Source organism: Strigops habroptila, chromosome 4 (genome assembly GCF_004027225.2).
Source record: "Strigops habroptila isolate Jane chromosome 4, bStrHab1.2.pri, whole genome shotgun sequence".
Lineage (NCBI taxonomy): Eukaryota > Metazoa > Chordata > Aves > Psittaciformes > Psittacidae > Strigops > Strigops habroptila.
The window spans coordinates 40,943,652-40,968,453 of NC_046358.1; the positions used below are offsets into that span (position 1 = coordinate 40,943,652).

A 24,802-nucleotide genomic window follows, 5' to 3' on the forward strand; every position below is an offset into this window, starting at 1 on the left:
GTGGCATTACATCTCCAGGCACAACAGCTCACATATCAGATTAGATCAGCAATATCCTTTGCTTTTTTGTCTGGGTTCCTGCATAAAATAGAGTCCAATTCTGGATGCCATTTCAATCAGACTAGTTGCCTAGTGCCCCTGGTTTAATCCCAGTGTAGCTGAACAAATTACCTAAAATGCTGGACTGGGAATGACAGCTGTCTTCTCTCCCTCTTGGGAACTCTGAAAAATTTCTTTATAAATTTGTACTTATCTTTGGGGTTTTTGTGCAAAAAATTTAGTTCATCTGAGACATCTAGAGCAAATTCCTATGGTGAACCTTCTGTCTTCTGCTCAAAGTATAAGACTTGACCATGTCTTTGTCCATGCTTTTTTTCATGTAAACACAAGGCAGTACTTACATTTGAAAACTAACTGGCAATGATAAAAAGCCTCTATGTAATGGAAACATTTAGTTCCAAACCCAGTCTGTTCCTAAGGAAAGGACAAGGGAATAAGCCATTTGGGGCAGAAGTTACTTGTGCTGCTTACTACAACTAGAAGAGGTGCTGATGGGTAGTAGTGAGTGTCTTCGGTGTGTAATAACAGGCTTTATAGCGAGGACAGTGGTTTTGATGAGGCTGAAATCCATACTAAGAAAATGAAAAGGCAGCATGAGCAGGATTCTAGGCAGAAGTAGGAGACATGGGCTGCAGTGCTCCAAAGAAACATTCTTTCCTTTCAAAAACAATGTCTTTGTGTAGTACAGTTAGCGATAGGCATATTCTCCAGCTTTTGAATCCCTCAGTAGGTTTGCAGTTCAAAATGCTTATGGGAATATCCAAAGCTCTGAATTTGTGGAGGTTGGATCTGGTGCACAAGTACATGTTTTTTTGTTTTCATCATGTGTTTTGATGATGTCCCTTAAGCCAGTTGAAATGTGTATTACTTTTAACAATATGCAGACCAATTTGAATGCATATTAGCCTTCATCTGCATAGTATCAAATACATTGTAGGTGACTATAAATAAAACTTATTAAATCCACCAAATAAAAATGGTTTACCTTAGTTGCAGTTATGTTATTTGCATGAGATATAAAGCCCCAAAATAGCGTGGAAAAAAGCAATAATAAGCTTATAAATGGGAATGATGAGATTCCACTGTTAAAAAATTAATAATGAAATGTATAATTCTGTTCTTTTCCATACACTGAAAATCTGTTGTGCAAGTCACATATTTGTGGGCTGGTGTAATTATATATTGGCTGGTAAATGAACAAGCTGACCTGATTGGTCCAATTTCTGGAGCTGTCAGTAGATATTGATGTAATATAAATGTCATTTCCTATTACTACGTGTTTGAACTAAAAGCACAGCAATCTAAAGTATATTTTACTCTCTTCCTTTCTTTCCAAGGGGATATATCTATCAGTATTTCTGTGTCAAACTGCCAAGTTCAAGAAAATGTGGTGAGTGTTCACTGGATGCTGGTGCTAGACATGCTGTGATTAAGCTTGCGAAGTCATTGATCTTTGCAAAGAATAATGTTTGAGGAGTAACCATCAGCCATTTTTCACTTACTTTGTAGAAATTAACAAACAATTAGCTTCAATAACTTTTGAGAAAAATCATCTTCATGGTACCTTTTCTTGAAATGCAAGAACTACATATGGGTCATTTCACTTAACACAGAATTTTACTATGGATCCTGCAGGATGTTAATTATCGAAAGGAAAAGAGAGCTGTAGAAGTTATTAATTCGTGGAGTTTGTCAATTGAGCTTCGTAAAGCTAATCACAACCCTTGAGTAATATACCATTTCCTGTCATCACTGAGAGATCAGATATTCTCTCTTAGATGAAAATGAAACTCCAAAGTTACATATGTTGTTACATACACAGGACACATAGGACATAGGAAATAAACAGGACTCCCTGCAGCCAAGTAAAGCTTTGGGGCAGTTCTGGTATTTGCCAGAAGCATGTTGAGTGCTAGGCATGTGTCCATTTGTTTCCTAAGAAAAGGCAAGACAGCCTTTGTTATCAACTTCTTAGCATTCTTTTACTCTTTGTTGTATATGCTGCTGCTTAAATGTCAGGAAAATGAAACTGAGCTCCAAGACTTGAGGTTTGTTTGCATCTCCCAAATGAATCTGCTAACAGCTTGTGCTTTAGCCTGTGTTTAGGCACTAATACTGAGATGTAGGATTCCCTCACTGGCGTGGATAGAATATTTTACCCCTCTCAGTGGACAAATGCAAAAAGCCAAAGCCCAGAATTGCTGATACTCACAAAGCTTTCTGTAAATTAAGAAACCACTTGCATTTCCATGGCTAACATGAGCTGACATAGGAACTTTTTCGAGAAAATTTTATATTCATAAGTTTTCCCTTTTCATAAAACCCAGCAGTAATTCTTAGATCTGGGATCCTGGGACATCAGGGTAGAGTGCTGCTAAGAAGACCCTCTTTATTTCCATATGCACTTTCATCTTCAGATTTCGCAAAGTTTAAGTGTAATGCTGTGTGATGGAGGTTACTTGCCTGGAAGATGGCAGTGACTGAAACCTGTTGAGGATTCAGCAGCTTTTACATCAATTGCAGTTAAGGTGGCTTTTAAGAAAACCTGTGTGAATGTTTTTGACAGATAATATAGTTTGAAATGTACTAGAGTAAACGTATGCTGCTTCCCACTGGAAAAAAGAAATTAAATGCACATTTTGCTTCCCTGAGATGTTTCCATATCTCAGGACTTAATATTTGTTATGTTTATATAAATAGGACATTAGCACTGTGTACCAAATCTTCCCGGACGAGGTGTTGGGATCAGGACAGTTCGGAATTGTTTATGGAGGTAAGGCTTTTGTGCCTTGTACAATATGCTTGAAATAGACAATTTCTTGAATGGTGAAAGTATTTGGACTCTGAAATGTTTTGTTACACAAATCAGCTGCCTATTGTTTTATCTAAGCAGTATTCATTAAACAATTAAACTGTTTTGTTGCCAAAGTTATTTTGTAATTTGAAGTTTTCTACCCAATAGTGGGTCAATGTATATTAATAGCTTCATATTGTCTGTAAGTTCTAGTGAAGAAAACCCTGAAGTGCAGAAAACTGTTCTTTTTGAGAATAATAAGGGATGGAAGAAAAAAATAATTTCTTCTTGCTGTTATTGGCACATTTTTGTAAGCTTTTTTTCTTTGTTTTTCAGTAGTTCTTAAAATTGTTTCTCTTTTATTTTCTTACTCATTCTTCCTCTCTTTCTCCACATTTTTTCATCAGTTTTTGGGAGGGTAAAAGCTGTTGTTTGAGACAGTGTGAAGTGAGAATAATAACTTTCTCACTGAAGAATCTCTATGGCCTCTGGTAACCCTGGGACATGCACTTGCATGCCTAAAGGTGATCATTTGTTTCATTATTTGCTAGTCTGGAGCTACTATTGAAAGACTAAGCCTACAACCTGCCAGTTGCAGAGTATGCAGCTTAAGTATATGAACAAGCATAGATATATATGAGAAAGTTAACTTTGCAACTATATTGTTGAAATGCAGAGCTGACTTCTCGTGTGTGTACATTTCTTAGGTAATTAAACAGCTTTGTCAGGTGATAAGAAAAGTTCTCTCGTCAAAGGCTAGAAAGAGGGGGAATGACAGAAAACTTATAATGACTTAGTGATTTAATTTGCTGTGAGAATTACTTGATTGTGTCTGTACAGTCCAGTGAAAGTGGAACACTTTTCAGAATTAATCATGTTAATTTATAGAGGCCTTTTGTTTTATTAATGCAGGAAAACATCGCAAAACGGGAAGAGATGTTGCCATTAAAATAATTGACAAACTAAGGTTTCCAACTAAACAGGAAAGTCAACTTCGTAATGAAGTCGCAATTTTACAGGTTTTTTTCTTTTTTACTCTATTAACTCCATTTATTCATTTCCATAAATACCAGATAATATGATAATTATTTTAATTTACAATCACAAGTATTTTTGCTGCTTAATCTGCATAAACAGCCAAGACCAAGTGTATTGGCATCATCACGTTGGGAATTACAATTTCTGCAGTTTTAAGCACCAGGCACAATAAGGAAAATGTGTTTGTTAAACTAATTTGAAGTCCATCCATTTTCCTATACTGTCTGTAGAAATTTCATGCCTGTTGCCTGCAGTTTAGGCACACAGTTAAAATTATGAAATACTAAAACATTGTCTGCTTTTTGGGGGTCTGAAGACTGGCTGTGTAATCCTAAAACCTACTGATCATGTTTTTATCTTTAATAGAATCTTCACCATCCTGGAGTTGTAAATCTGGAGTGTATGTTTGAGACACCAGAAAGAGTGTTTGTTGTTATGGAAAAACTCCATGGAGACATGCTGGAGATGATCCTATCAAGTGAAAAGGGCAGATTGCCAGAGAGAATAACAAAGTTTTTAATTACTCAGGTAAGAAATTAATTATAGACCTTGAAGGAGATTTGAGGTTAATTATTATCACTGTTTCCTATGTTTTGCTTATGGCATAGTTTACCTGTTTGATTTATGAAAGCCTGACTTGTAATACCAGTCATGGTAAGACAGCTTTGTGTACATTATCTGATAGGTAGTAAACCATTAAGAGGACCTAGAACTAGATGCGTACAGCTGTCTGACTGCTGGATGGAAGTGCCATCAAGCTACAGTTTCTCATATGCTTGAAGAATTAAACACAAGAAAGGGATGCATAGCATTAACAGTAAATTGTTGAAGACACACACAAAGAAATTTAAGCCTCTTGAACTGCCCCATACCTAACCATTGCAGTTCATCCTATGCAATTTTGTGCAAGTTTTCTATGCTGAAATTGGATCTCACCATTATCTACCTCTGATTAAATAAGTCTGGTTTCCTATATGACTTCTGTTAACAATGTGATCTGGGTTGGGGTTTTTTTTGTTGTTCTTCCTGTTGTGGTATTATCATATTGCTTCTTTGGCTGCCCATAATACTGGTTTAAATTTAGATATACACAATTGAGCAGTGAGCAACCCCAGAGTCAGAGCTGCCACTGTTTCAACAGTCAGGAAAAAGAAAGGAGGAGGAACAACAGCGTTGTTCATTTAGGGTAGAATGTAGCAGGTTTCCTAGTTTTCAGACTTTCATGGGCAAAACTGCAACCCATACCTAACCATTGCAGTTCATCCTATGCAATTTTGTGCAAGTTTTCTATGCTGAAATTGGATCTCACCATTATCTACCTCTGATTAAATAAGTCTGGTTTCCTATATGACTTCTGTTAACAATGTGATCTGGGTTGGGGTTTTTTTTGTTGTTCTTCCTGTTGTGGTATTATCATATTGCTTCTTTGGCTGCCCATAATACTGGTTTAAATTTAGATATACACAATTGAGCAGTGAGCAACCCCAGAGTCAGAGCTGCCACTGTTTCAACAGTCAGGAAAAAGAAAGGAGGAGGAACAACAGCGTTGTTCATTTAGGGTAGAATGTAGCAGGTTTCCTAGTTTTCAGACTTTCATGGGCAAAACTGCAACCAGCTTCAGAATTTGGTTTCTTGCCTTCCCAGGTTCATTCAGCCTTCTTGCCATTCACCCCTCTAATATAATAGGAAATTCTGCCAGCCCCTGACGAGAATCAAGGAGTGGAGTTAAAGCAGTAGGATGAATATGTTACATTCTGTTGCCACATTCTTGTGTGTCTAATGGAATAGAAATCCATGCAGTAGTCCTGATGCTTTCTCTTCTCAAGAAAATGCTTAAATGGGATTGCATAATATTTCTTTGAAATTTTTTGAGTGAATTTAGATCTGGAAGGTCATTTTGAAGATGTTTCTGCATCCAAAGATTTCAAACAAAAAAAAGTAAACAAGTACTTAGAACCTAGGTTTTTTAAATGTTTAGCGTATAATGTCTTTGGAGAGGGAAAAACCATATTGCCTGCAGTGAAACATCAAGAAAACTTGAGGCACAGTACGTAGTAGCTGACATTTTTGCTTTTTTTTCTTTTTTCCATTGTAGACATTCTTGTAAAAGGTACATGCTTGTTGGATTGTTTCTTATTACACCATTTCTTATTCCTTGTTTCTTTGACCATTGATAACGTCCAAACAATATATAAAAAAAAAAAGGTACAACATTTAAAACAGAATTTCTTTCTGATTTGTTTCTTCACAGATTCTTGTTGCTTTAAGGCATCTTCATTTCAAAAATATTGTTCATTGTGACCTCAAACCAGAAAATGTGTTATTGGCATCAGCTGATCCTTTCCCACAGGTAAGTAGAAAATGCCCTTTCCTAACATAAGTTGTTCAAATTATAAAGTTTAGCAATGCTTATTTTGTGAACAAAGGATTAGTGACCTGCCTGTATCTCCTCCAGGAACTACACAGAATTTTTAGATTCGTAAATAATGGTCCCTTATTCAACAAACTTTCCAAAGACGACATGTTTGAAAATCCTTGCCTTTTGTCATTTACCTAAACTGTTCAGCTAGATTTTGAAGTGTAACGTAACTACTTGTGCAATTGTTTGTAGTTTGCTCACCATTACAGCACAAATTACTCATCTGGTTGATTTGGTCCAGATAAGTGACAATTTGCAAACAGTCACCAGAAAGACAGTTATTTTTCTGAAAGTTAGAACTCATGAAGAAGAATTTACATGCCAGGTAGATTGCAGAATATTTAAATATGCTTTCTGGCTCATTGTATTTCTCACTGAAAGGTATTTGTATCAACTTCTGTTACCTTTGATCTGCAGAGTTCATCTATAATCTCCTCCAACTGCCTATATTCAAAAGGAGCACTATTGTTAATTTTTAAATAATACCAATAGCAATAATTGGAAAGAAAGGATCTGTACTGAGGTGTTAAGTGAGAATGTTTAAGCAGCTAAGTCTGTCCCTCTGAAGAAATTAGACAGAGAGATTTGCAGAGAGACAGGGTTTAACTAGGTCCACAATAAAGTAAAAATGGGAGTTCAAGAACGAAATCTTGTCAACTTGCTTGATTTAGGAAAAAGCCATTGGTAAAACAGTTTTTCTGTTTGCTATGTTCTCATGCTGTGAATGAATAAGTATTACTTTATATTAGTTCTTTCACCAGGAGCCTAAGCAGTTAGTCTATCCAAAACTGTATTCTTTCATTCTAAGCTGTCCTGTGTTACTGATCTTATTCATGGTGGTTTATTCATGGAAAGAAGGAATAGAGGAATGGACTGGTAACCTGGTCTAATGCCTCAATGGTATAAGGATATTCCTCTCAAAAAGGAGGTGCATCTTACAGCTAAACCATGATAAAAGTTCCTCAACTATGTATTTGATAATAAAAGTAATGTCTGCCTTACTATAGTATTTTTCTTCAAACAGGTAAAACTGTGTGATTTTGGCTTTGCCCGAATCATTGGAGAGAAATCATTTCGGCGCTCAGTTGTAGGAACACCAGCTTACCTTGCTCCAGAAGTACTGAGAAACAAAGGCTATAACAGATCTCTGGATATGTGGTCTGTGGGTGTCATCATTTATGTAAGCCTGAGTGGTACCTTTCCATTCAATGAAGATGAAGACATACATGACCAAATCCAGAATGCTGCTTTCATGTATCCACCTAATCCATGGAAAGAAATTTCTCATGAAGGTAATATCTGTTTGTGGCTTATTTTATATAAATGCTAAGAAGAGTAGTTGTATTTTGCTTTTTATTTTTCTTCCCTCTATGTACCAGTGTATAGTGTGTGTAAATTGAAATTTCAAGGTACTGTAATGTGCCATAATGTACTGTGTCTGTTTTGTGCCAGCAGCTGCTTTAGATGTTTCTTACAGAGCATGTGTAGACTGTATATGGTGTAATGCTCTAGCATGGGATCTGTCCAGAACGTCCTGAAAGAGGCTTATAGCCGCCTACAGATTGGGTTGCTATAGAATCTTGTGGGGAACCTCAGCTGCTGGAACTGGTGTTGCTTTATACTTCCTTCTGTACCTCTTCTTTCAGCTCAAGTGCCTCTTCAGTCTTTTTCTCACTCTACTTGTGTCAGTAATTTAGTTTCCATTTAGTAAGATGCTGTACCCTGACAGTCTTTCTGTGGAGAAGATAAAAAAGACTGAACAATCCCAAGTAGATGAGGTTTCAAGAACAGTGTGAGAAAGTGTCATAGAAGAGACTTCCTGCTGGGAGAGAAGGCTTAGAGATAACCAATGAGACTTTTGAAACTAGAGTTCTGGTCAATAGCATCAAAAGCTTTTGATAGTAAAAGAGCAATATGCATAATTCACTATGAACATCTTTAAAGAAGGTAAATAAATTCTATTAAAGATGTCTCTAAATACAACTGAGTAGGGCATTTAATAAAAATAGGAGTTCTGGTTTCACCATTTTTTTGTGCATAGCAGACAATTTCAGGCAGCTGGATTTTCTTTGGTTTTTTTTTTTTTTTTTATCAATATCTTTATGTCCTTAACTTTTTGCAAGATTGCTTCGTAAGTCTTAAAGCAAAGGAAGCATTATCAGATTCTTATCTTTTATTCTGAATTGTATTATGTACCAAATTAAATTCAGATATTAGGATCTCCATTTCTATTTTTTACAGTACAGTTTTTCTGGGTTTCAAGTGACATGTTTAACTTACATGTTAAGTGTAGCTTAGAGAAGCGTACCTACTGCTTACTGTATTATATATTATAGCTGTGTGAGATTCTCAGTTGAAAAATGCTGTGAGAGTATTGTCATTTTTTCTCAGTGGCAGATGAAGTTTGATGAGATTTGTTGGACTTTAAAAAAAAAATTAAAGAAAGCAGCTATAAATCTGCACAATTACACACTAAAGTCCTCCTGAACCTTCACACACTTCTGATATGTAAGCTGACAGAATCTGTTGGCAGCAGTGCTCTATCTGGCACTAGAGATAAGCAAACAGCAGTCAACACAGAAAAGGCTGCAAGAAATCATCTCCCACAGGTTTCTACTGTGGTAGACAGAAGATCAATTTCTACATTCAGAGGTGAAGATGCAGTAGAGCACCTACAGAAAGCTCACCTACTGGGGTGTTATCTCTCCTCTTGCAGAATCGCAGCCTTCATTAAGAGTTAATGGATATGTCGTTAATGGATATGTCTACAAACATGCAGAAGGGGGGGAAAGAACACACTTTAACAGATTAATAAGTTAAAATCTGCTTATACATTGTGATTTTATTACGTGTTTTGAATTGCTAGCTATTGAGCCACTCTGTTGTGCTAAATGAAAACCTGAAAAGTCTGAACGAATCCATTATGTTTTAACACAGGCAGTTGGAGCCTAGATCTCTGTCCAAATATTTTTTGACAATGCTAATTTTAGAGCTCAAAATTGTACTCAAACTCCAGATTACCTAGGAGAAATAAAGAAACATTTTTCTCATGTTGGCTATTCTGGTCCGCACTCCTGCGCAGGTCACAAGAAGGTAGTGCATGGGCCCTGGGAACCTGCTGGCTCCATCCACTTTGCATTATCTATGACCATATAGCATGGTTGAAATGCAGATCTGTCCCTGGTGTCCTAACACATCTAATCTGAATTACAATTCTGAACAGTGCCATGATAACTGATGCTACAAACAGCTGAAGCATGTGTGGGGAAACAGATTAATCTTAAAGATTTTAAGAAGTTGCTTACTCAACATTGCAAATAAAAACAATTTGAAAGGCTACATGTGTTTAAATATAAACTATGGTAAAATGAAGCTCATTTCAAGGTAAAATACACTGGGGCTTATAAACATCTGTGCACTGAATCTACTAAGTGTTCTGAATCTACAAAATTCAGTCAGAGAATTAATTTCAATCCCAACAGTGCAATTGTGCACTTGAAAATCTTGCTTTAGCTAGTCCTAGGCTCTTCCAGCTTCCCAAAGAGGTTAAGCTAATGAATTGGGTGTTAGCCTGCCATATCTTTTCCATTATTCTCTTTGCCATTTATTCTTAATCATTGAACATTTTTCAACAGAAGTTTTAATATACATGACTATGATTACTTCTTTTTTTTTTTTTTAATTTTTATATAAGAAGATGCATAATAGATTTCTTTTAAAAGTACAGTAGATTTCTTGTTTAACTGTTTCCTGGAATTTGCATCGTAGCAATAATTCTCCTAAGAGGACAGTAATTATCATCAGCTAGTTCTTCCACACAAACTTGTTAGAGAGTTGTATTACAGTGTGGAATGTGGTGCTGCTGCAGAATCCAACAAGGTCTTTCTTAATAAACGTTGATCAGCTGATTTCTTTCAAGCTGGTATGATTGAAATTGCTTTTTGCATTGAAAGATCTACACAGATATTTTCTTGCAAAAAGCATTATTCTTTGTTTTAAAATTAAAACAAGATAATTTAAGTGATTTTTACTTACAAGAAAGAAAAAATGTTGAAGATCCAGCAGTTAGTCCAATTTAATTATTGACTTTTAAAAATTTGTGCAAATACTTGACAGAACATTAACACATTACAACCACAGTCTTCAAGAAGCCTTCAACCAAAATTGTTCTGCACTGCTATAACATTGAAAAATTAAAATCAAAATTGATTAGACAAGTATTGTTGCAGAAAAAAAAATACAAAATACTATGTTTAGTGCAGGTAAGAAAGATCTTTTTTAAGTGTTATGCTATGCAAATTTGAAAAATGGCAGCCATTTGTCAGAAGGCTGCCATAAAGAAAACTAATGTAGATATTCTCCTTATCTCCATTACTTATTGCTTTCTTCTCACACAGTGCTGGATCCAAGCACTCTTTAACAATGCACTCTATGAATTGTACATTGTGAATCATGCATTACAGCTAGATTTTAAAAGCATACCTTCATCCAGAGACTATATTACATGCCTCAGTTCAGTGAGCTTGGAAGAGCTAGGCTACCATCTAAAAGAATTAACTCTAATTTATGCATGCCAATAAAAATGCTCAGGTTCTCTGACCATATAGAGTGCAATATGTATGACGTTTTCTTCTTTTTTTGCTACTAGAATATGTCGGTACTGGTTGCTATGAATGTTCATAATATGATAATCCTAGAAACACTGGTGTGGAATAGTGAGAAGTAGTAGAAGGAATTATATATCAATTTGAGCTAAAAAAAAGAAAGAAAAAAGTTTATTCAAACCTATTGCTGTATATATCAACATCCTGCTTGATGCACAAAGCAACTGATGGCAGATAAGACAGACACCCTAAAACAATAGATGTATGTGGGGAGGGTGTTTACTTCACAACCATACCAGGTTTGGATCACAAACATATGCAGCCGATATGCCTGCGCTACACGCTTCTTAAACCACAGGAACTTGTTTGCTTGAATTTCTGTGTATGTACTTTCAGTGGATCTGTAAATGTTTCAAAAGTTACAGAATTTTTACTTTGTTGTGCAATTTTCAGTTCAGATTAGGGTGATTGTCACTAAAGTGTATTGCCAGTATCTGCAATATATAGCAATATACAATCTCCAGTATAGCAATGATTTTATTAAAGAGCATATAATTTATCGTAGAATGGCTAATGAAAGCAGTGATAGGAATTTTTGCATGCCTATCGCAAAAATCAACACTGAGGAAAGCAGAACAGCACGCAAACCTTTTCTTTCTTGCTTATGACTTACCCTGTCTCAGAGACCCAAATCGAATGTAAAACTTCTCTCAGCTGTAGTTATTCTACTGCTCTTTTCAGACCACAACTCATGTAAAAAAAATAGAGAATAGCTAAATTTAGTTATTGCCATGTTTATTTCTATTTTTATTGTAATCAGAGAGGGACTAAAAGCTCAGATGCTTTACATTCTAGCAAAATCACATATTTCTTTGCATTTAATGGATAGTGCGCAAATAGAGTGAATGATGTGTTTATCACCACTTTGGTTTTAGTGCTCAGTTGATGCTTTTTCTAATATTACCAAGCAATAGCATGTTAATTTAGGAGTGGGAATGCAGAGGGTATCAAAACTTTAAAAGGGAAGGGGAAAAAAAAGAAAGAGATAGGTCATACCTAAACATTGTGTCTGGAAAAGCAACAGCAGTGGTAAAGTACCCTAAATGTTCCCATTTTGTGTTCTTTATTCAATTACTGGTCTTAAGGTAAAATTAAATTGGCTTTTAAAATTCTAAACTGCACTTGATAAGGCAATAGATTTTTAAAAACACATAACCCATAACAGTTCAAACTGCATGATTATATAAATAGTACACTTAAAGTATAGTAGGTTCAGAGCAAAAAGATGCGGGAACAAGTTGTATTTCGGAGGAAAAGTGTGTCATGAATATAATAGTGTGCTCTGTGTTAGTTTATTTTCTGGAGAATTTTGTAGCATTTTCTAGCAATTTTAAAAATAAAAATCTACAGTCACAAGCCAAGAAAGAAGGTACAATCCATTTGAGGAGAATATTTTTCAGTGTCTAATGTCTTTCAGTCGGTATCAACAGTTCTGTCTTCTCTGCCACTCAAGAATGTGGTCTAGTCATTGACTATGACTCTTTTCACTCCATAATGTGTCTGTCTGATGTCATAACATCTGTATTAATCTCATCAACTCTTTCTCCTGAGAAATTCTAGCTTTTTTGGTAATGCTTTGTCTGTCCTCTTCCTCCATTAAATCTTAACCTATAAAAACTAACACCTTTCAATTTTTGTAGCTTTCAGAAATGTATTTTTCCCCAACTGAATATCCATTCAGAATATTTCTACAAGCATCATTTCCCCAAGATTAGCCCTTATGCATGAAATCCTTTCTCTAACTTCACCAAACCCAATTGCTTTACATTGTAAGGTTTGTCAGAGATCTCACAGATTCCTCCGTAGGGAATTCTGATTTCCACCCACATTAAGCAGCTGCATTTTCCCACCTTTTTCCAATACCTTCCATCTTTTCTGTTTGTATGTGTAAATGGAACTGTGAAACATTACTATAGAGAGAGCGTTGCTGTGGTAAACTTTGGGTTTTGTCACAGCTATTCAACATTCTACCACCCAATCTGCTGTTTGTGTTCTGTCTTCAATGATTGTCAAGCCAGCTTACATTTCTAAATTCACTGAATTGCTGTATGACAATTCAGACTTCAGGGTGGAATTTTGCTAGATATTCATACAAAGAAATCTGCTTGCAGAATTTTCCTGTTTTATAGCTTTAAACATGGAGCCTATTTTCAACAGCGTTACTGTCCGTTTCCAACTTTGACCTTGCAGTCCACCAAATTTGCATCATCTCAAAAGATTTATTTTGACTTATCTACAGGTTACATATAAATATAAAGACAGTACGCCTTGAAGGATTTTATCTCTCTGCCTGTTAGTGTATTTTATCTAGCGTGTCTTCACTAGAAGGTGAATTAGGTAGTGCATGTCCTAGAATGTGCTATGTCAAGCTTTGGATTATTCATGCTGTGTTTTGTTCTGTTGTGGAATTTTCATAAATTGTTGTATTCATAATTATGTTTTCATCAGCTACCAACACAGCTATTACTAGTAGCCTGATGAGCTATGTGATGTGCACACTGTTGATTAGGTGCTTCACATTACTTCATATTGTTAAATAATTTGGCAAGAAACAGTGCAATTTCTTACACGCATTAAATTTGATCATGGTATGCCTGTTACACTGCTTTTGAGTCAGAAAAAAATACCCCAGCTGCCTTCAAGCCAGTATTTATTTAGAATTTTTTCAGGATAATGTGAATAGCAACTCTTGTTTCACACATTAATGAGAAAGTGGCATGAATGAGCTTCAAGTACAAGAAGGTCAAACGCATGTTATACCTCAAAGATGCTCTTTACCTCAGTAAATATTTAACTAGCTGTTTAAACTAAGATCTTGGCTATACTTACATGTTTGCTGGGATAGATTACTGTTAGAAAATCTCCCTCTTGTAGAGGTGCAGTTTATAATGGTCAAGCATTTTTTTTTTTTTTTTTTGATAGTACAGCAGAATCCATGTCCCTAAAAATAATAATCTCTGCCAGTTGAAGATTTGACTTTTGCAAAAATAATTGTATGTACACTAAAGCATTTGTCAACAAAGCTGTACTGACCATCAGTAGGGAAGGGGTTTATGTGTATCAAAATATTATACCACTAATCAATAGAGCTATACTCAGAAGAACCCAGGATCTAGGAAGTCCTAAGTTTTATATTAATGACAGCAGCTTAGTTTTTTACAAGTGATAGCTGAGAGACTTAATATTATGGGTGTAGTTTAAAAATTATGGACTGAGTTAGTTTTTTCTTAATTTGGGACTGCTTTTCTTGATATTTTTAAGATGTTTTCTTTTCTATAACATGAAAAGTTGAAGTCCGTATGGTAGGACTAAAAGAATGATAGGTTCAGAATAGTGTTTTCAGATATTTCGTAAACTTTTTTGTTAATGTGTGTCACATCCTAGTTGAATTAAAGCAGTCATCCCTGTGAAAACTGTAATTGCCATGTGTTAATTTAATATGTAGTGTGAAAATTGTTACTGTGTCTTTACTACAGTTCATTATTTGCCATACACATAAACTGCTGTGAGCAGTTTAGAAGCACGAACCTCAACTCTGAAGGTTCTTTCCAGTAAAATGCAACTAAAGAAAATTGAGGGGGCATGCAGCTTTTTAAAGTTGGATTTGAACCTTCCCACTGGGGATCCTGCTGAATGATAACCTGAATGGCCAGTAGTCATGCTACTGGAGTATAGTCAGTTAGTTTATCCCCTCTAACAAAGTCTCCAGCTCGTGGATCTCGATAAGCCCTCAGCTGGCTGCTGCTATCCTTAAATTGTAGGAAGTAAACAGGAGGCCATAAAAGTGTTAGAAAAAGCAGTACCATAATCTTCTCAGAGCTTTCATTCAGGTTGCTTTATTGGTGATAACCTGTCGGATTCCTGTAGATGATGTGCAGGCCATAGGTGATCTTTCTTAACACTCTGCATTTATTGAATTTTTGATTTTACAGAGGAATATTGTCAAACTTTATAAAGCTCCTAAAATGTCTGACAAGGATTACTTTAAAATCTGACTTCAAAAATGATCAAGTCTGTAATGAAAATTCATAAAATTTACTGTAAAATACAGTGTACTTGCTACCCTTTTTTCAAACCTGCTTTATCTTCCTAGACAGAAAATTTAATGTCCTAACAGTAGATGTCGCAATTTGGTTCCCTGAATCACACTTGAGTTGTATGTCAAAACTAAGTGTTAGTACCTTCCAAATTTTTCTCTCTCTCAAGTGTTTTTAAGCAGTACAACTTAAAGTGTAATCATCAAACTATTATATCCTTTTTTTTTATTCAGAAATTGAGTCAACATGCACATCTTGTATGTACTGCACATACATGTTATATGAACTGTAGCCAGACCAAACTATGTTAGATAGTGGCTGACAGGATGCTCTCAGGATAACATGTGGTTTCTGTAAGCTGAAACAGAGAGAATAACCAGGATCTTTCCTCATTTCTTTAAATAGTCCGACAGAACCCATCAGTGTCTGAACCTCTACAATTAAACACCACTTAAATTCAGAATTTTCTCATTAACAGACTATTCCAGATCCCTAAGGAAATCCTTTAATTCTTCAGTTCCAGCATTCAGCCTGTCTGTGTTGAACTCCCTAGCTGCTTCTTTCCTTTACACAGCACTGTCCTTTTGTTGCCTTGCCAGTACGTATTCTTTGCATCTAGACTTCTGATACTCAGAGCTCTTAACACTTCAGAAATTGCTTTACTTGAATTGCATGATTTTGTGGTAAAAAATACCAAATGCTATTTGCTGTTGAAAATTGATCTCTTTCTTCACCTACATAAAGATGTAAACCAGCATACTTTGGACAAGTCAAGAGATATTGTGGTGAAATAGGAAAGCTGCAGTAATACTATAATTCCAGTCAATTATTCAATTATTCTATAGCAATAAGCTTCCCCCAGACCATATGCCAAACATTTAACACTACCTAGAATAGAATTTAACCTTTCATGATATATTTTTTTCTTTCTTTAAAAAAAAAAAAAAAGTTGTTTTAGTAGATGCTGTCAAAGCTTAGCAGCATCCCAGAGATTTTTCCAAATGGGTCACTCAGTGCAGTTCCATGCACTGGTCATTGACTCATGGGACTCTTCCCTTTATGCACCACTGCGCACATACCTGAAACCCCAGAGAATCATTGACTCCTTCAAAAATACAGAAAAGAAGAAATTTGTAAAGAAGCCCACTCGCTTTTATCAAACACCTCACTGCTGACTAGCAGGTAGAAGCAATGCTCTGTTCAAAAGCTTAGTGTTGCAAGACTTAGTGACTTCAAAACCTGATTCCTTGCCTGGGAAGGTGCTGCTGTCAGTCACCTAAAAGTGATACTGAGAGTCTCAGAAATATTATACAGATATGTTTACTGTGGTACCTGAACAATATTCTAGTCCTCACTTACATGAGATCTTTTTCATTTGAACAGGAACTTAGTGAGAATTATCCTCAGTCTTTGCTGTGTGCCTCCGAATAAACACATAGAGGTAGACAATATGCTAGCTAGCAGGTAACTGTTTATTAAAACAGTTGTAATGCCATTAGGAAGGGTTGCATGAGTATCTTCAAGGACACCGACTCTTGACTGCAGTTTGTAAAACACTGGAATAAGAAGGGATAACTGTCCTCTTTTTACATCTACCATGTCTCTTTATCTGTTTGCATGCCCTAGTTAAAAAAAAATATATTTAAACTGACATTTTCAATATTATTTCTTTTCAGCTATTGATCTCATAAATAATTTGTTGCAAGTGAAAATGAGAAAGCGCTACAGTGTAGACAAAACGTTAAGCCACCCGTGGTTACAGGTATTGCTACAAGTTCCATGATTTTTGTTATGCATTTAGTCTCTAAGTATGTAAAAATTTTCATCTTTAAGCACAGTAGAATCTAAGCAAATCTACAGACCTGAAGATGTTTTTAGATCCTGAGGACCTTATATTCCTTCACCAATTTACCTATAGATTCTCATTAATTTCTGAAGAATTAGATTTCAATACTAAACTCTCTCATGTTTTCAAAATACACCACAAAAATATTTTTATCTTGTTTGTCCACTGAAAACATGATGTATAAAAAAACCCGTTATAGTCATTTGACTTACATTATCTCATTGCCTGGAGTCTACCCCAGTTCACTTATTAAAACTAATCATGGGCTTTCACTTCACAGTCATCAGAAGAACTAGTGAAGTTGTATGCTTTCCAGGAAAATGCATTAGCCACCTCCAGTTGAAATCTCCAGTTAAAGACTGAAAAGTTAGAAATTCTTGAGCTGCTAGCAGCCACTGTCTTCTGCTCCTCATATGTTAATTTTTTGGTCCTGGCAGCAGCCAAGTCACTGCAAGTTAAAGACCTAAGCTAGAACCAATGTACTGAGCAGCCAGGACCTGTTCCCCTGCCACCAGCAAGGGAGCAGGGTAGGCTGGGGAGTGCCCCAGGCCAGGGCATTTTGGACCCCTCCCTGGGGATGAGGACAGGCTGAGGCCAGGCTGGGACATCAGCCCGTGGGATCTCCCAAGGGATTCACATCTGGCAAAGGTATAGCACAGATGAGATGCGTAAGCCACAATCCCAAAGGAATCTTTATCCAAACTGAAAACTGAGTCCTGCTCCAGTGCCTTATGATCTCCTGGTATAGAGAAAAAGGGCTGCAGCCTCCCACCCTGCACCCTGCCTTCCCCAGGGACATTCCTTCTGGGCTTGCTTTTTTCCTCACAGATTTCTTGTCACTCTCCAGTCTTTTTCCTGCTCTTCTCCCTGGCAATGATTGCAGAATGTTTTTGTCTGAGACTTTGGGGACCCGAGAGATGATCTGGGCTGAGGTCTGCAGCAAGAGTGCTGGCTGTCTCATATGATGGGACAGAGTCCTTCACCTTTCTACATCCACTTTTATCACCATGCAGTAGTGAGTGGGGATGAACTAAGGTGAGGCAGTACTGCACGAGCTCTAGCACCATGGATGAGGCCTCTTTAGAGAAGATATCAACACTGTGGGCTAAGGAGAGATAATAATGGTGCAAGTAGAGGTGAATTCTGAGAGGGTATGTGTGTATGAAGTAGGCCAAAGCATGTGAGATACTGAGAATGAAGGCTTTAATGCATTTACAGTGTGGGAGCTTTCTGATGCTTTGGCTAGGTGACCAGGGTTGTGTCTTAGGTTGAGACAAGGTGAAGGATCAAGAAAGAAAACTGGATACAGTATTGTGAGCTGAGGCTAGTCTGCATGGGGCTAGGATTGGCTTTATTACTACAGCTTCATTTACACTTTGGGTGGGAAGAAGAAAATCAAATATTAAACTCGAGATATACTTTAGGCAGATGACAGGCTGCAGAGCATGATGGTTTAAACAGTGTGAGAACCAAGCCAGTTTCCAGCCTTACTGTTGACTATCACACAGAGTTCCAAAGTACCTTGATGTTTAAATTAATAAGTCTCTTTGAGCACAACAGTATTTGCCTAAGTTTGGAAAAGCAGATCTTTTCTAGCCCAGGCTAAGTTCATATACTGATATAGATCAACTGTCTTCACTATCTGATATAGATCAGTAGGATGTGCATGCATGATATAGATGTTTCTTCTTCCTCATTCATCTTGTGACTAGTGTCAGGAATTGTTTTACCACCATATCTCACTTAGATATTAATGGAAAGCTATAGACTATCCATACATTTTGCAAAACTACCAGTAATATCTCCATATATATACTATATATACTTATAACAGAGGTTAATAAAATTAATTTATCGAACAATCCTCTAGAGATGAAACGTATCTCTATAGGCAGATTTCATATTCATTAATTATGAGATTTTTTTTTTGTTCTGAAGTAATAGGAATGTGTGACCTTTAGATTGCTGTGTTAATAGCACTTTGCATAATCTTGATGGTAGCAGGGAATGTAATTTATTTTAGGAAATTTAAAACTAATGCTGTTATTCTATTTCAGGACTATCAAACCTGGTTAGATTTAAGGGAACTTGAATGTAAAATGGGGGAACGTTACATCACCCATGAAAGTGATGACTCCCGATGGGAACAGTATTCAGGAGAACATGGATTGCACTATCCAGCACACCTTATCAGTCCACGTGCTAACCATAATGAAAACACCAAGCTAGAAGAAACAGAAATGAAAGCCCTCAGTGAGCGTGTCAGCATCCTTTAAGTTGCATCCCCTCTAATCTGTCAAAACACTGTGGAATTAATAAATACATACGGTCAGGTTTAACGTTTGCCTTGCAGAACTGCCATTATTTTCTGTCAGATGGGAACAAAGCTGTTATGCTGTTACACTGTTGATGTATCTGAGTTGCCAAGATAAATCAACAGAAACATTTTTCTGTGACCAACTGTGTTGTATTTACAAAAGTTCCCAGAAACACTAAACTTGTTATTGTGAATGATTCATGTTGTATTTAATGTATTAAAACCTGTCTCCACGGTGCCTTTGCAAGCTACTGTTTTTCTTACTTGAGCCTCATTTTGGTAAGAGAGAACTTTCCCATGAAGATCTGGGGGGTTTTTTGTGCATCGTTAGTATTGTAAGCAAACTCTTGAAGAGTAGATATAACTGCTGTTCTGTGAACAATTTCTACCATTTGGGTAAAAGCTTTATTTAGTGTTGAATAAACAGAAAAAGCAAAAAATAATTAATTGCATAGCACTGTACAGTTTCAAATCAGATAACTTGTGTGTATATGTTTGTGTGTTTGTGTATGTAGATACACACACACATACACACAGTATAACTTGCTCTTAAGCCTAAATGCCTTAGTAATGTAAACTGCAGCATGTCAGTTGTATTTCCCCTTTTCTTAAAATATTCTTCTCTAATATGAATATTCTCTAAAATGTACATTCAGAAGCTAAAGAACTTGTTGACTTTGTGTATGTTTTCAATAAAAATCGTGTTAAAATAGGATTAATTCGATTAATCTTTCTGTTTAAAATATCCCTGGAATGGCATCAGAAGTAAGTGGAGTAATTTAGTTCAGCATTAAGAAGCCTGTGTGGAGGTAGGTAGGAAAATGCTGCCAGCTAATCTGCATACCTATAAAACATATTTTGTAAGAACCTGCTTGGACTGATTTTGTATCACAAGTTCAGTCAGTTTTGAAACATACTGGGGCAGTGGGGGAGTTGAGGACACATTTATGGGGATTTAGTTTTTAGAGAAGTGTACTGCTTCTGCTTTTCCACTGACTTCCATTGAACTGACAGGGTAATATGGATCTCTCCTGCTCTCCTTTCCCTGAAAAGTTTAAAGATACTAATTTTCATTTCTAATTATTGCTTAGTGTTATTGTTGGTACTTTTAACTCTGAGAGGGGTTGAGGCTGCACTGTAAAACATGTTCCAGAGTAACTCAGTGACAAGCTGAAAATTATGCCACAGGCTGTCTCTGAAAAAAAACCCAGTTGATATACAAGTATTGAAGACTGAGGTTAAGAAAGAAAAGATATATGGGATAAAAGGCAGAAGTGTGCAATGATAAGAGCTAATAACCACTTATGGTAAACCTCTACTGATCAAATCTTGGCTTTCTGTTACAACTATCAGCTTTTCAATAGATAAATCTATGCCAGATACATAACATGAGCAAAGCCAACAGCATTTTTCTTAGGTATTTTGCACCCCTACTGGACAGACAGTGTGTAATGTAAAAGAAATTAAGAAAAGGCACTTTCATTCAAATGGGGGAGGGGGAGGAGGGGGAAGTATTTTCTAGAAAATTAGAAAGTATTGTGAAAAATTACTTATCTCCTCCCGGCTCTTTCTGCTACTCCCACTGCCAAAAAAAAAATCATTTTCCACATTAGCTGGACCCTGAAGGAAGCTCTCTGATAACACCAGCCTTGTAACATGTTCTGGTTGAGTAGAGTTCAAATGTGTTGACTATTATGCCATGCTGTACTGTCTATATTTTCAGTCAGGACATTCCTACAAGGCTAAATTTGGCTAATCATTTTTTCTTTTTCATTCAGCCTTAATCTTGAGTCAGCTGTAAAATAAACATAAAATTGGACCAATTATCAGATTTCTGTCAGTAAAAGTGTATAATATGTGTGTATATGTTTAAAAGCAAGCCCACTTAAAGGTGCAGTGATGGACTCACCTGTAAAGATTATACTCTCTTCTTCAACAGCTCCAGGAGTCAAGCCAAATTAACTAGCTTTTCTAAAGGGAAATTGAGGGGAATTACTAGAATCATACAGACTTTGTTAGGATGCTGCTATCATGACTTCTTGTAAGGAGCCGTGACCTCACAGAAGTGTGTTAATTTTGTTGTATCATTCCTCTGTTAACCAGTAACAGTGGTTGAGAGCTCGGCTTTCATTCTGTTCAATTTAAGTGAGTCAGGATTTTGTTAGTGGCTTGGTTTTATTTACAATTAGTGTACCAGCCCTTGAGCAAAGGTAATTTTCAACAACACAGTTAAATTCTCAAAAATATCAAATAGCGTGCTGGCACTCTGTTCTCAAGCATGGACACTAGTCAGGAGACTAAAAAAGCAAGCAACTTTGCAGCTTGCAACAGCATGGCTAAGAAGCTGGGTGACAAAATTAAAAACAGTGCAACTTTTAATGCAGGAAGGACATTGAGTACTTGCACTAAACCCCATCATCTGCTGATTTCTGCCATACCAATGCTTAGAATGCATATGGGTTTGCTAAGCACAGATCTATGTTGATAAACATATTTAATCTCATGAAGCACTTCTGATAAACTGCCAACAGAGCATAGACAAAAGTATAAATAAATTACTACTCTGAGAAATTTTCTGACTAGCTACTAAACATGATTTCAGAGGAACTCTTGTTTTATTAGGGGCGTATTATACTTTTTTCCTCCCCATGCCTGTTTTCTTTTTTGAGCACTAAAGCTTGCTTCATCGCTTTAGAGAACTTGCTGTGCAAATATTCATTACTTTTCAAAAAGGAATCTGCCATTAGCCAATATAATAAATTAAAATTTTCTCTGCTGCCATTCAAAAAAGTATGTTGCACTGTGAAATTTGAACTGTTTGCAGCTCAGCCAGATAGATGAAGACAGATGAATTCAATGATTCCTAACTCAAAGCCTAAACGGAAACTTGCTCTTCCAGATACATTAGCATCAAAGTGTACTGAAAAAAATCTGGGATCATGTTTTCCTACATGATTTTCCTTTGCTAGTTTTACTCAGGAAAAAGGAATGGTAGGCTGCTCCGTAGTAACGTTTCCATGGACTTTACACTTTCCATTAGGCCAACAGTTCCTGCACATGTGTCATGGAAACAAAACCAACAGTGGTCACGCTGCACATAAGTATTGACCTGAGGATCTGTTGATAGTATTTGCTTTTCTCGTGTGATACTGCATATCATATGCATGTCAAACACGTGTGTCACACATAATCATACATCAGTAGATATGTTGATTGTGTCAAAACTTAGCTGGGGAGTGCAGACAAGTAGCCAACACATACTTGGAACCTAGAACTTCTGATTTATGTTAAGTTGCCATTTTCACTTCTACCATCTTTTTTATTCATTCAGATACACTTTTTTAGTTCAATGTCTTGTCCAGGCAGTTTAACTAACTCAGCAAACAAGTTAGCAAAAAGCATGCACTTGCCAACTTGTACAGCTCAGCTGTCACACAGCTGCTCAGCCACATGCGACCACACCTTATCCACACCTTCCTATCATAGGATGGAAGAGAATTCCTGTCAGTGGGTCTTGTCTCCCATTATCTCGGATTCTACACCAGACCTCCTTGTTCTCAGCTTAACAGGATTTCTCCAAAACTAGTTGGATATTTTGCCTTCCCTTTCTTCCTCTCTCCTCTTTTCTTCCACACCTCACTAGTGAAAAGCTTTCCTAAAGTCTCACCTCTGATTAGAAATTTGTAAATCCCAACATCATGTCAAGGCAATAACCATCTGGTTTTCTGTGTCAGCAACAGTCTATTATTGTTTGAGAGGTTTAACAGAACAGGTTATTTATTTTATGTTATTAGGTAAGTTGACACCTCTTCTGCACACCTGAATTTTTCCTGGTGTTGTGGTATCAAAACCAGGACACCTGGACAATGAAGTCGAAGAGGTGACGTGAAAAATGATAATAAGATGAAAAAAACCCAAACCTTTACTGGAATAATGGGAACAGCTACTTGGCTTCCCATGAAATTAGAGAGAGAAGAAGAAAAAAAAAAGAAAACTCCAAAGGAAATTTTCAGAATGAATCACTAGGCAAGTTAACCCACATATACTACTTCAGTCCATAAGTCATGGGGAGAAATCAGAGTTGAGTAGCTATGCATTATGGTGCAGTATTATTCAGATAGGTCTACTAAAATGTTGGTATCTTGGAAAAGTTCTGCTTCATGCAGATGAACCAGAGCCCAGTCCCTGTAGTTGTTTAGCACCTAAACCTTGCTCAGCTGATCACTTTCACTGAGATAATTTTTTTTCTTTTTTTCTCCAAACAGATATATACAGACTTTAATTTATTCTAGCGGCAAAGGAGACCAGTCACCCACTGCACTGGCCACCTTCCACCTCATGACCAGACCTATGGCATCTGAACCAAAAGTCTCATATTCCCAGGGTTTACTGTGCATGTGCCAGATGGGAAAGAGCTCAACCAAATCAAATGTAAGCCAAAGGAACTGTATTGGTAGATCAGGTACTTTTTACTGGTGACAAATTTGACACCTGAATGGGATGCAGAGATTTGCCTTGCTCTTCGCTTAGTTCATTCCTAGCAACTGCAGCAAATGAATACTGAAATCAGGCTCTACTGAGTGATCTAATATTTGTCTGTGCTTCTTCCTGAATCTTTGCTTTGCTTGGGTGAAGGACACATTATAAGAAGTGTAAACTTTTTTGCTGCCTTACTAGGCACATCTACAAATCCCATGAAATGAAATGTTTTGCTTGGTCATCCAAGCACTAAGAACCCACGCTCTAGGGCGTCTATCTCTGCTGTGAGCCTGGAGAACCTGAGGCCTCATGTTGCAGATGTCTACCAGGCAGGGTGCCAACCAGGAGAGCTATAAGGAAAATGGGCATGATGAAAATGTGCCTTTAAGGCAAATACTGAAATCTGTAAGCACGTGTGTGCTGCCAAAGTTTGACAAAATTTGGCAGATTCTGTTGAAGTATTTCTATTCAGGCAAACTATTTTCCAATATGAGTTTATGATACATTTGCCAACTATAACTTAAATAGTTTCCTATGCAACTTCCAAAATGAATAGTGACTTACTGGTGACGACCTCTTACACTTTTAATGGGAACTGATTTTTAAAAAAGTCCTAATAACTACCCTTTGAAAAGCAAGTAGTTCATTCTGGTTCCTTTGTTGACTTAGGCATACAAAAACATGAGTTAATTTTGAGCAGTTAGGTCACTAAATTTAATAAATGGAAAGTGCACTGACACATTCTTCAGGAAAATGAAATTTTACTTGAGGGACCTGGCTCATATTTAACAAGTAAACAGTTGCAGCAGTTTAAGATGTTACTGTCTCAGCCCCCAGCTGTTTGTTATTGGCCTTAGGCAGAAAATAGAACATCTGGGAAAGAGGCAGGAGGGAGAGTGCGGACATTGCACTACTGTAGCCAGGTGCCAGAAGTCATGTGTCAGAGCTCTTAGCTGCATTTCTCAAGAGGGAATTGTGAGCTTGCCAGTCTGAATTCCTGAGGATTTCTAGGTATCTCAGGCTTCCTGATTCCTTATGAAATAGAATTTAAAGTCTTCAGTGAGTGATTAAGGACTGCTGCGGTTTCTAACCCTGCCATTTTTGCTCATGGCATTGTATTGCTACCTGTGCTCACCACAGATGATCGC

The 24,802-nt window shown here is 36.8% G+C and overlaps 1 protein-coding gene across 3 annotated transcripts in view; it reads left to right on the forward strand.

Moving 5' to 3' along the window:
• PRKD1 (protein kinase D1) overlaps nucleotides 1–19,202 on the forward strand; it is a 127,021-nt gene extending 107,819 nt beyond the window's left edge. For 2 of the 3 annotated variants that reach the window (XM_030483204.1, XM_030483205.1), the window contains 8 exons: nucleotides 1,398–1,450; nucleotides 2,761–2,833; nucleotides 3,767–3,873; nucleotides 4,259–4,420; nucleotides 6,144–6,242; nucleotides 7,336–7,603; nucleotides 16,689–16,774; nucleotides 18,916–19,202. In XM_030483204.1, the coding sequence (XP_030339064.1) occupies nucleotides 1,398–1,450; nucleotides 2,761–2,833; nucleotides 3,767–3,873; nucleotides 4,259–4,420; nucleotides 6,144–6,242; nucleotides 7,336–7,603; nucleotides 16,689–16,774; nucleotides 18,916–19,134 (1,067 nt within the window). In that variant the 3' untranslated portion in view covers nucleotides 19,135–19,202. The remainder of the gene's footprint in view (nucleotides 1–1,397; nucleotides 1,451–2,760; nucleotides 2,834–3,766; nucleotides 3,874–4,258; nucleotides 4,421–6,143; nucleotides 6,243–7,335; nucleotides 7,604–16,688; nucleotides 16,775–18,915) is intronic. The other variant, XM_030483206.1, reaches the window with a different exon arrangement.
• Nucleotides 19,203–24,802: the final 5,600 nt, after the last annotated feature.